This window comes from Nelusetta ayraudi, unplaced genomic scaffold (genome assembly GCF_046127955.1).
Source record: "Nelusetta ayraudi isolate G7.1 ecotype Tasmania unplaced genomic scaffold, CSIRO-AGI_Nayr_v1 ptg000042l, whole genome shotgun sequence".
NCBI classification, from domain to species: domain Eukaryota; kingdom Metazoa; phylum Chordata; class Actinopteri; order Tetraodontiformes; family Monacanthidae; genus Nelusetta; species Nelusetta ayraudi.
In genome coordinates this window covers 3,788,013-3,800,487 of record NW_027466092.1, presented here as the reverse complement: position 1 = coordinate 3,800,487, position 12,475 = coordinate 3,788,013, and the positions used below count along the sequence as shown (strand labels likewise).

The 12,475-nt window shown below is 43.1% G+C and overlaps 1 protein-coding gene across 3 annotated transcripts in view; it reads right to left on the bottom strand.

The window, feature by feature from the left end:
• Positions 1-6,964, bottom strand: part of gas7b (growth arrest-specific 7b) — a 60,092-nt gene extending 53,128 nt beyond the window's left edge. For 2 of the 3 annotated variants that reach the window (XM_076033727.1, XM_076033729.1), the window contains exon 1: positions 6,521-6,705. In XM_076033727.1, coding sequence (XP_075889842.1) covers positions 6,521-6,567 — 47 coding nt within the window. In that variant the 5' untranslated portion in view covers positions 6,568-6,705. Of the gene's footprint in view, positions 1-6,520 lie in introns of all 3 variants that reach the window. The other variant, XM_076033728.1, reaches the window with a different exon arrangement.
• Positions 6,965-12,475: the final 5,511 nt, after the last annotated feature.

Here is a 12,475-nt window from a genome sequence, read left to right as displayed (position 1 = left end):
TTTCATCCAGTGCCAATACAGTGGAGGTCTACAGTAGCAATGTACCCAGATGTGTATAAACGTTCCTGTAGTTAGTTTACGCACTGCCTAACACACCTCCCACAAAGCCAACTCCAATGTGACTCTTGTTTACGGGTTATTTTGGCTATAAACGTGGGTTCTGTTGTGTTGTTTCTGAACCTTTGAGTGAAAGGCCACAACAGGCTTCCATTGTGTTAGCCACGGAACAGAGCGAGGGTGAGTGCTGGTCACGGGATATTTTCTCATCTTGGAAACATCCTCGCGTCGTAAACCCTGGAGGTGGTTGTGTCAGTGTGAATCCCAGCAGATCAGCAAGTTGTGAAATACTCAGACCAGCCGCCGGCTAATGGTTTGATTAGCTGTTAGTGTTAACAAGTGGTTTAACATTTCACCTAATAAAATGGCTGTTGAGGCTAATGTCTATCTATATAATTCTACATAAACACAGACGGTTGGAGTAACTTGGTGACGAAGAGCTTTGCAGAAAGTCAACATCTGTCCCTCTGGAAACAGCAGTGACAGCTCAGAACCCTCACAAGCACATCTGGCATTAAAAAAAAAAAAAAAAGCGAGCAGGTTCATTGAAAAGGTTTTGTGAATGAATCATTTGTGACTCACTCACTGACAAAAGCTGTTTAGACATTCTCGTGTGTTTTGGGACAATATCTTCTTTTGAGTGGCCCAGTGACATCACAGCCATCAGGCGGAAACTGAGTCATCGATGGCGGTTTCAGCCACGGCTTGAACCCAGTTTTCCTTTCAGCACCCTCTTTTCACATCCTTCTCATGAGGTGCATAGCAAAGGACTAATGAGCCAAGCGGCAATATGACTCATTCTCATCACCGTGCTGACACTTTGGTGGAAAAGCTGAATTACTTCAGATATGCTGTACAGTGTCACAGAAATGGTGAAGGACCGCGTTAAACCGTTCACACAGGACAATTTTGAAATAGCATAAGGTCACAATTTCAAGAAATTTCACAAAAAATGTATTCTCTCGTCTGTCAGTGAATTCCATGGAACACGTCCATCCTTAAACCCTTTGGCAAGCGCCCCTTTAAAATGAAATGTGCCTTAAACATGCAGGATGCAGTAAATAAAGAGCTACACATGCTGTTTCAGAGTTTTACTCTTTAAACTGCTGGAAGTTTAAAAAGAGATATTGTGTTTCACTGAAAAGTCTAAATGAAGCGCACAACACCATGAACACCACCATGTCACGTCTGCATCAGATAAAAGTCAAACAAGCAAGGTGGGGCAACCAGTGGCTACGCTAGTTAATACCACCATATAAGGCACACATGTTGTAATTTCCCCCTGATTGTATTGTGACACCATGAGTGGAAGGAGACACGCACAAGACTACCAATATAACTTTATGACAACACAAAAAGTGAAACTATGGATAACTAAAGGATTATTACAAAATATTTATCTTTTTGTTGTTGTTGATTCACTGTCAGTCACAGTGAATGGTATACTTCTCTGGGCGCATTTCAGCTGACATAGTCTTTTGGAAAATCTGTATCGTTATGGAAAGAGCCTGCATTCTGTTTTTGGATTGCAGTTAAGATAGAAGATCCAACCACTTAGAAATGTGTCTTTTAAACAAAGAACTGCGCTTCTCCTGCAATACAAATACTTACTGAGAATTCATTTTCAGTGACTTCTGTCTGATAATCTGTCAGCAACAGCAACCAACATCATCACTTCATCTAAAAACACACACACACACACACACACACACACACACACACACACACACACACACACACATTTGATTCACTTGGGACAACTAAAACACGTTAGGCCACTCTGGTCTGACAAATATGACTGGATTTTATTGAAAATGCATCATCTATTCCATCAGAAGTTGTGCAGCCCAAATGTGAAGCTCAAGTGGCAGTCAGTGAGGAACGGTCTACTGCTGGGTGATGCACCAGGCGGCAACATTCTGAATGATTCATTATGCCTGAAAGAATGGAGCTGTTTGTAGAACAAAGCCGCAATACTGAAGATGTCAACAGGGTCCAAACAGAGCTGCATTGTTTACTGGGCCAAGTTTTATAACCCCCCCCCCCCAAACCAAAGGTGATCAGTGCACACCAGCCTGAACATATGACCCATTCTAAATGATGGTATAGCAGCCTGAGAGTCCCTGACAATGACCACAAGGACAAAATGGTGACATATTTTTTTGTTTTCGGCATGTTGAAAATCTTCTGTTTGCAGTTTGATGTTTTTTGAAGTTTGATGGTTTCATCATTGACTGATTAATTTCCATTGTTTCATTGAAACATTGTTCTTCGCACATTACAATAAATAAGGAGTGCCAAGAGGAAAGAAGCGTCAGAAAGCAAGCGCTGGGAACAAAGAAACGCAACCTGGTAAACCAGAACCAAAAACTGCCCCTGAGAATGAACTCACAACAAGGTCAAGGGGTGAATCAAGTCACAGCACCACAGGCAGGGCAGAAGCCATCCTCCCCAGTCGTAGTTAGTGACTAATATTCTGATTAAGTACACATTAATCAGTAACCCTGAGCCAGCCAGAGACACTACTACCAGGAAATGTAATGACAAGCTGAAGGTGGCCAGGTACGTTGTTTTGCTTTTCAGAAATGAACGGGATTCCGTGTTGTTTGGAAAATCAAGCTATCACACCGTACGTAACAACAGCTCCCTTTTATGTGAGTGTGTGAGCGGCTGGTTAAAACATACAGACAGTGACAATGTCGATCAGATGTCTCAGTACTCAAAAGCACACAAATCATTCCACACACACTCACAGCAGTCTGTCTGTTCAGATCTCATTGGTATTGGTAGCATTGTTTTGTCATTTTAGTTTAGGAGGCAGTGCTACGCCCAATAGCAAGGTGATGCATTACGTCCATCCATTTCCTGATGTTGGGTCAAGATTACAGGCAGCACTATTATTGGTGTTTTTTTCTGTTTGAAAAGGAGGAAGCAGCGATGTGCAGTGACGGCTCAGGGGTGTAAAATGAAAAGCGTCACTTCCTCAGTAGATTGGGGAAAAAAAAAAAAAAAAAAAAAAATTGTGGAACTTGTCTTATTTTACAACTTAGCTGAGAAAACCAAAAACCTTCAGAGTGTCCTAAGAGCGGAGCACACCCAGAATGTCCCTGCTGGGCCTCCGCCCACCGTCGCCTCTCCGTCACTCCGCTCTCCTCCAGCTCCCGTTCGCAGGCCGTTCCTCCACTCAAGTGCAAGGAAACAGTGGGCAGTGACAAGAACGATGGCTTGTGGTAGGAATCAAGATGTGAAACCACAACACCGCCGCTGCCAAGTCGCCTGGGTTTTACCCGAAACTGTGGAGAATCGGTGGGTGTGATAAGCCAGGAGCAGCATCAGATAAGCATGTTGCTGTTGCCTAATTTAGTCTAGCCGCAGGACTCGGGACTTTATCGAGCTTTCTGTCAGTGTTTTGTGAAACACGGCCGCGTTGCCAAGTGTGGAAGCGAGTCATTGTACAAACCGCACAGGGCCTTTCTTTCAGATTAATACGCAGCGATGTCATATGTTCGACGCCCTGCAGTTAAGGAAGCGAAAGCAAACAGACTCATTTGTCACAGCGAAATGAAGTCATTGTTGGTTTAACGTCAGGGTTGACCAATGTTTTCTTATCAGCAATACACATGATTGCCCCTTGCCTGTCAATAAACAGTCTGGAATTGATAAAAGTTCACAAAGTTCGGACAATCTGCCTTTTCTGGCGTCAAAAAGGGCTCTGATGCCGCTCCAAGGTGAGTGGCAACACTGCCAGCCTGCCGTCAGGGACTGAGACTGAGACCACTTCACTATAAACTACCTCCAAACACAAAGGCCCAATAAAACTGAGCCATTCAACAGCAGGCCGTAAACAGAGGGTTCGATGTGCTGCTTTCAGTAGATCCCTCAAGACTTTGGGGTGTTAGAATAAAGGGCTTAAAAGGCATCTAGTCTCCAGCACACCTGCAGACAATGGATGGATGGATGAAAATGCGCGTCAGGTCACAACTAACACCAGAGCTGTGAGGCTTCAGTTTGAACGGAGAAAAAAACCCAAGACGACCATCATTGGTGACAAAGATCAGATTCAGAGCAGATGACAGAAGTGCATGAATGGAATGATACAGAATAAAGAGAAACGATGCCGCAAAAGAAAGATGCAGTATTGCGAAAGTCAAGTGACTTTATTGACAAAATCCCGTTGTTTAGTTGAGTGGGTTGAGAAATATCTTGCAGGCAGAGAAACTTCCCCAAACTTCCCAACAACAACCACATGCCACAATTCAACAACTGGATCATTCAGTTTGAGGGCTGTTTTTGTTCCGGTCAGAACTTTTTCTTTTTTATATATATATATATATATATTTATTTATTTATTTATTTTTACAAATGAGGCACACAACAGTTTGAAAAGTGCTCTATGCTGTGTGTGTTTGTTTGTTTTTTTCAATTTTTTGCCATTTTGTTGTTTCCTAAGGAAACAAGATTCAGTGCACAGCAGGACGCATCAGCCAGAAGCTGCATGTCCACACAGGTGACCAGTGCAGCAGGTAAGTTTTCAACAGTCTTGATAACGGATGGGGTGAATGCTCTCAGTGATGAACCTCACAGAGTCAATACATTTCACACGTCCACACAGAAAGTACTGACATCACACTGGGAGAGCTGAGTAGACTGTATTTCAGACCACTCAAAAAAGTCATGACTGGACATCACACTAACAACTCCTAAAGGCAACAAATACATGATGTAAATGAAGACTGTGGGTAAAAAAAAAAAAAAAAAAAATGGGACGGCGGTTCCCAGGGGTTTGACTTCTGAAGAGTTTAATTAAGACGGGGCCATGACCTTTAAGGCTCCACATTCTGCCAAAATTCACTGCCAATATTTTCTCATAAAAAAAGGTCTCCAACCTTTCACTGAACCTCTCAGAAAGAGTCCATCTTTTACTTTGCAGCTTGAAGGAGGCTTAAAGGTCATAGAATACACGGACTTGTCACTGGTCCGTTACTGGTTTCAGCTGGTGCCAAGTCACACTTTCAAAACAGCTTCTCCTCCAAATTGTTCCTGCAGGAGGAGCTTAGTTCCAAAAAGTGCAGAAATCCCTTATGGACTCTGTTATTTCACTGGTCAAGTTATGACTTTAACTTAACATAACGCTTTACTACATTTTCTACATAGTCTTACCTCCATATGATCTCATGATTTTTGGGTTGTTTTTTTGTTTTTTTTACGAATGAAATAGATCGTATGACCAGTAAAACCAAAAATGTAAGAATCACATACAGTATATGGTACTGTAGTTTAACATGAACTAAAATGCTTTAGATTAGAAATAATGACATTTCAAACTTAAAACCAATGCATTCCAGCTGCACTGCAAGGTGAACAATATACCATTTACCGCTGTTTCATACGCACATTCAGCGTATTTAGCAGCAGTGGTGTCACTGCAAAGACATCTGGCCATCAGCACCAAGCTTCCAAGGAGGAGCCCACTGAGATGCCTCCCTGGCCGTGCCACAAAGTCAAAGTGTTTCAATCAAACCTTACATTTTCAGTGCCTCCCCTGCACTCAGGGTCTTGGGAGTACTGCAGCCTGTCACCCCAAGACACCCAGGACCAGTTCATCTGAGAGCCACACGGAGACACACAACCAATTGCGTCTGATTCGGTGTTTCCAACTAGCCCCAATGTGCATGTTGCAAACACTGGAGAACCAGGACGGAACCCACACACACACAGAAACAAGGGAGAACATGCCTGAAGACCACAGAGGGAGGCTCTGGAATCGAACCCACAACCTTCTGTCGTCGAGGCGACAGCAGTGACCACCGCAGCACTGTGTCTGTCCCCTGTAGCCATGACGACTTAAAAAAAAGATACTGTGAAAAGTTTGTTGCAGCTGCAGCTGAATGTGTGAACCCAGTGACAGAGCAAGTGAAGCGCTGCTGAGGAGGAGGAGGACGAGGAGGAAGAGGAGGAGGAGGATTCGGGGGAGGTTGACCAGACAGACCGAGAGTAACATGTCCTGTGCACACACACTCACAGACAGACGAGACCTGAGTGTGTGTGTGTGTGTGTGTGTGTGTGACTGGAATGCGTGTGGAATGAGGAAGTGTGTGGCTGTTGAGCCAGAATTCAGCCAGGCTGCTGGGAAGGCTGGAGTTAATGTGATATTGTGCGCAGCACGAGAAAATGATTCATTAGTGTGTCTGTCAATGCTGCCTTTATGCTCAAGTTGTGGCTGCTGCTCCGTAACCTCATCTCCACCCCACTGCCCCCTCAAGTCACTTATTGTGGCATCAAGTTGAAAGTTGATCACACACACAAGTAGTTTAAAACATTTAAAAATAACAAGAACAATAACATAAAGTGAGTCCAATCTGTAGACTCACTCAAAACAAAACAAAACAAAACAGTGACTATGTCATCATCATCATCATCATCATTATCATCACTAGACTAGGGAGGAACTCTTGGTTCTTACCTCCAGGACCTGGACGTAGCTGGAGGGGAACCACCCCCTGTGTCCATCCCTCTCGCCCTCCCACCATCCTCCGGGCAGAGCCTGGACCACTCTGATGATCTCCCCGGCCTCGAAGGTCAGTCCCTGCTGGTGCTGCTCGCCGCTGAACGGGTACAGAGTTTTGTAGTAGGATCCGGACATGGTGGTGAACGGTGAGGGGCGGCTGACAGCTCCCGACACACCTCCCGAGGACGAACGGAACTTGTCTCAATGAATGAAGAAAGGGCTTTGTTGTCGTCTGTTGAACTCGTTAGTCTTGTCGCGTGTTGGGGAGCGCGGCAAGTGAAAGTTGCGGGAAAGTTGCGGGAACAGGCGCTGCTTCCCTCCGCTCTGCCTCCTGCTGCTCGTCTGCACTCTGTCCGACTGTCAGGACGACCCTAGCCGCTCTGCCGCTCAGCTTGCCGCCGCTCTCAGCCCGAGGGGCGGCCACTACTGCATCAAGTTGCAAGTGACGCGCACAGCGGAAACAAAAACTCGTTGCGGACTTCAAAATAAAAGCACAAACCGTAAGCGAAGACGAACGATTCGCGACGTTTCGAACTAGAGGGGATATAAATTTGTATTTTATTACTTTATGTATCCATGTCACGTGATTTGTAAATATTATTTCGGGTAGTTTTGTTTGCAAACAGGCAGCCGGAGTCGATGTGTTTCGTTTGTTGTTTTTGTTTCTTTCTTGTTGTTTGTTTTTGTTATTTTCAATTCCAAAATGTTTGAGAATAAATTCTGCAATGAGCAACAACGAGTTACCACCAGCATCATCATCTTAAAAACAGTTTTTGGCTACTTTGTCCTCTTTTAAAGCTCCTTCGGTGTTTAGTTTGAAAAGCCTCACCGGAAATTGTGTGCGACACTATGTTTTCTTCAATCAATTTAGTTATCAACTGTTGATAAATTATAGAGGAGCTTGTAGAAGCAGTGACTAAAAGATGAAGAGGTTTCATTACTGTATTGATTCAGTTCAGTGGTTTTGGTAACTGCTCATTTATGTAATTAGCACAACCCGAAGGACCTTTTATCCCTTACCGAAATGCTGCAAGAGCAACATAATTAGGAAGAACGTTCTGGAGGAAAGGACGTTTCTGTAGAGTAGGCAACTTGAAACTCGAGTTTTTCTGTCATTATGAAATTTTCCAAAAACACCAAGTCTTAGTTCCTCATTTGCTCTGTTGCTAGGTATTAGGACATCTATTTATTTTTAGCCTCTAGATATCACCATGTGCAATGACTCAAGCCCGGGTGAGGCACACAGGTTTACTGCAGTGGCTGTAAAGAGCCTTTATATCAAAATCAATAGAACTAACCCTTGACAGATTTTATGTGTTCTTCTTTTTCATTGTATTCAAGTCATGGACTTTAAAAAAAAAGAAAAAAGAAAAAAGAAAAAGATACTAAACACGTTTTCAGACACCTCCCTGTGTGTACAACACTTGTATGACGTTGGTGCTCTAAAAAGAAAAAATACTTCTGCAGAAGACACAACTTTTTACCTCTTTGCCTTTTTTTGTCAACAAGATTTGTCTCAGCAGCTGATGAATGCCGGGAAGGCGCTGAGATCGTTCATCGAGCCACAGGATTTCAGATGGCAGAAGATACAAGGGGCCACAAATTACAAAAAGACAATGAGAGAATTAGTTATTCCAACGATAAACTGCCATCATCAAGGTCTATGAGTTATCCTGAATGCCTGCCCCCTGGAAAGAGATATTGTTCTTGAGCTTTGAAAATTCATAAAGCTCGAATCGCCTGCTCATTTTCTTGCCTTTTATGGTTGAGTCATAACAATTTTTCTTTCACTTCAGCGAAGCTTTCCAACATTCCTCCTTGTTTCAAGTAAATAAAACAAAACAGTAAATCAAAAATGCATAACATTATTTATAACGAAACAAGTGTGTGCATTGTAACTTAGACAATAACTTTATCAACAGGCAGCTTTGTATATCTGAGACAGTTCTGCCATCAGTGGGAGAGAAGCTGCGCTTTACACAGCAGACTTAAGAGTCGTTGCACCGTAGGTCGCTCTCCTACTTGCCACCATCCACTGTGCGCAGACCAGATTCACAGTTTGTGATTCAGAAGCTTCAGCTCCAAGACCCTGTCTACTGGAGCTGGCAGCTAAGGAAGGGTGTGCAAAGTTTCCTTTGCGACCCTTCCAACAAGCATCTCCATCGTCCTTTCTCATGGTGTTCATGGCTAAAGGTTACCTGTCCTGAAATAAATATTTTATCAAATTTATAAAGCTCAAGTACCATTTGCAGAGCTTTTCGAGTTAAGCACAAGCGCACGATCAGTATCTGACATCTTCCGGACCTGTCTGGAATGAGCCGAACACCACTGGAAGCCTTTTTAGCAGTAACGACTGCAGTGACAAAGGTCTATTCTTTCACTGGCTCCCCCTCAGCCAGCATTCCAACTTGGAGCTATGTGCCACCACTGTGTCTTTGGCATGCGGCTGCTGGAGGCTGTCCTGGGCTTCCCGCTGAAGAGGTTGCCAAGGTGAGGGCCTCTCACTCCCAGGGCACTCGCCATGAGTGTGGTGTGAGCACCTCCCCGTGACTGGAGGCAGGCTTGAAGTTGCCAGAGCTCACACCGGCTCCTTGGTCCTCTTGGAGCACATCTTTCATTTTCGCTCACCAGGGCTCCACGCCTGTGGATCGGCACATCTTTCCCTAAAGGTTTGATGAGCCCTCCAAAAAGTTTCCACCTCAAGGGTTTCGATGAATGCAACGTCTCTACTACAGAGGCCTGAGCACATGCACAACTGTTCCTCCAGAAAGGGAAGCCATGCTGGAAATAACAAGTCCTTGCTTACTAGAAAATGCCTTGTGTTTTGTATGAACACCAGCATTGTTTTTTTTACTGCACAGGCTTCTGTCAATAGAGGGCCCCAGTCAGAATATCGTGAATTACCTACATTTACACATGTATTCAGTACCTTTTGCGCCCTCTTGTGGCAAGATGTATTATTTTTATTATATGAGTTTTGTTTTTGTATGTCACAAGTTGCTACTGCCATGACTGGCAGGCAACAGCAGCAAAATCTCAAGGTCTACAACTATAATTTGCACTTTGACTGTCTTTCTCTAGCATTACTGTTTGAAATGGGTTGTTAGTGGGTTTGTATTCAACTGTGGGTGGCACGTTAACCAATCACTTCCTGCACCGTTAAACTTGGTTTAAATGTTAAGATTAAAAAATAAAATTAAGAAGTAGTTTACTGGGGCACTATGATGAGAAAAGGGGCTGGAGGCCACGTTCATCCACTACTTGTAATGTATTAAGTGTTTGTGCCTCTACAGGTACCCGTAGTTATTGATGTGGATATACGGAAGTGTTGGTGGCTCTGATTTGACTGAAAGTTGATGCACGTGAGTCAGTAAATGATGTACGCAACGAAGCTCGGTTGTCAAGCCTCGTCAATATAACACTACACATCGCGGATTTTTTTTTTTTTTTTTTTTTTTTTTTTTAATTTACCCGTCATGTGTCTTAATCCTTGTTGATTTGTGCTCATTCTTAACCTAACAAGAAGCAGAGTGTGGACAGAGATGAACAGCGTGTGAACTTTGGAAAAACATACACAAATCATGCTTATTTCGTTGGAGCAGAGAATCTATGCTAGTATACGTATATATTTGTTCTTTCAAATTAAAAGGTCATGGCTAAAAATAGACGGAGTAGCAGAATTGTTTGAAGTGTTTATATTTCACCCCAGACTCTGGCCGAGCAGCCTCCCACCATTAGTTATTTTTGAAGGAATGAGTAACAGTAATAAGTCTCCGAAAACAGAATTCTGGCCATCTGCTTACAGCCTCCCGCTCTGCCTTTAGCTTCCTCCTAACAGTTGCCGCAATTAAAATTCTCTCTTAACAGTAGACCCTTGTGTCGACCTTTTAACTTGTTGTGGAGTTGCCCCCGTGACAAACTCGATGGGGGGAATGAAACGTAAATGCGACACTTGGTGAAGGGAGACAAAGGAGCTAAGTGTCAGTATTTGAGTGAGACTCTCTGTAATAACGCTGCCTCGCTCGCGCTCAAACATCTGCTGTGGGATGTTTGGTTTCAGTACCGCAAGTCTTTGCATGTGTGCGATCTTCTGACTGAGAAGAGCACAAGTTATCTGATCATGACGAATCAATTATTGTTTGTCCCATTTAAGAGAGAGAGAGAGAGAGAGAGAGAGAGAGAGAGAGAGAGAGAGAGAGAGAGAGAGGGAGGGGGAGAGAGAGAGACGTCGATGGCTCCTCATTTGTTTCTTCTATTGATAAAGGAAGCCCTCTAGTGGCTCTTGCTGGTAAAACACATAGCAACATATTGTTTAAAGGGGGGAAATGCATATTAACAGTTTTTTTTTGGAAACTTCATGATTTATTCTTTGACATGACAGATCATTATATTGGTTCAATTCTGGAATTTCATTTCAAAGGTCTTTATTTGATTATAAAACACACCCAGGTATAATGCACTTCAATTTTCTTTTATACGTATTGAAGATTTGGATCATATAGATCTCACAGAGGGCTACTTATCAATGACAGAGGCCAGGCATCCACTGCTGGGTCATAGTCTCTGTCACTGCTTTGTCTACTACTCCTCAATGACCATTACAGAGCCGTGAATGCGAAGACAAAGCAACCAAGAAAAAAAAGGAACTTTAATCATCAGACTGCACCAGTTCAGTGGAGAAATTAAACATAGATCCATCGCTGAGATTAGATCCAGATGGTAAACTTCCCATTTATTTATTTTTATTTGTTACAGTTACAATAACAGCTTCTTTGAGAATTTTTTTATTCTTTCAGTATTTTGCTTCTATTGAACTTGACTTTAGTGCACTTTGTTTTTTGGGGTGTGGAGGACAAAACAGCACATTATAAGTCACTTGTCTCTGGAAGGGCTCTGGATCTATTTACATCATTATGTTGAAAATATAAACCCAGGAGCTGCTAACACATGTTAGCTACATTAGTTCACTTTGTTTTTTTTAATATATATATATATAAATGTTGGATACAGGAACCAAACATTTTGGTCAAAGTAGAGCTTGACAATCATAATTACACCAATTTTTTTCCAGTGGTTGTATACATGATGGTATGCTGCTATTATTAGTTTTCATTTGAGTGTGCCGTAATCAGAACTCTTCTCCCCTCATCTCTTATCCAGGCACAGACAGATTCCACTCTGCATCACTGCTTTCACACCACTATCTATCCAAAATCCATTTTAGTTGATCCAAGCATACATGTCTACTTCACACTGGTCTTCCACACTGTGGTGGTATACACTGCTTTACACTGAGGGGAGCAGCAGTCACGGAGAGCACGTTAGTCTTCACGCAAAAGGGGCTCAGTCAAGACAGGAATTAAATAGGGATACTTATAGAACAAACACTGATTCCTCTCAAAATCCTCTGTGTCACAACGCGGCCTTATCACAAAAGACTCTGAATTCTGTCTCCCCTGATTGAAACACTTTAATGCCAGACTTAAAGGCCAAATCCCCGTCTTAGACAAATCAAATTCCTGTATTGATGGAGTCCCTAACAGAGGAACAAAAGCAAACAACCGGAGATCATTGTTGTCTCGTGAAGCTCAACAAGTAGGTTTAAGTATAGAGTGGCAGCTCCACTCGTGCTTCATCTGAAAACAATCTTCGGCAGCCCTGCTCGTCATTCCATGTGTGCTTCTTTGATGATGCTTGTCAAATCACGTCTAATCCTCTGGCTCACGCTAGCTTTAGAGGCTGTGTGCGGACGAGTGACAATTTAGGAGACACCTTTTTTTAACTTAGGTGCTGAACGTTAGCAGGCACTCTGCAGGGATCTGCCTTGAGCTCTGCTAACAAATGCTCAAATTAGACACAAGCACAGTTGGGAAAAGGCCCCATATGTAAAACATATCTGTAAGAGTAATG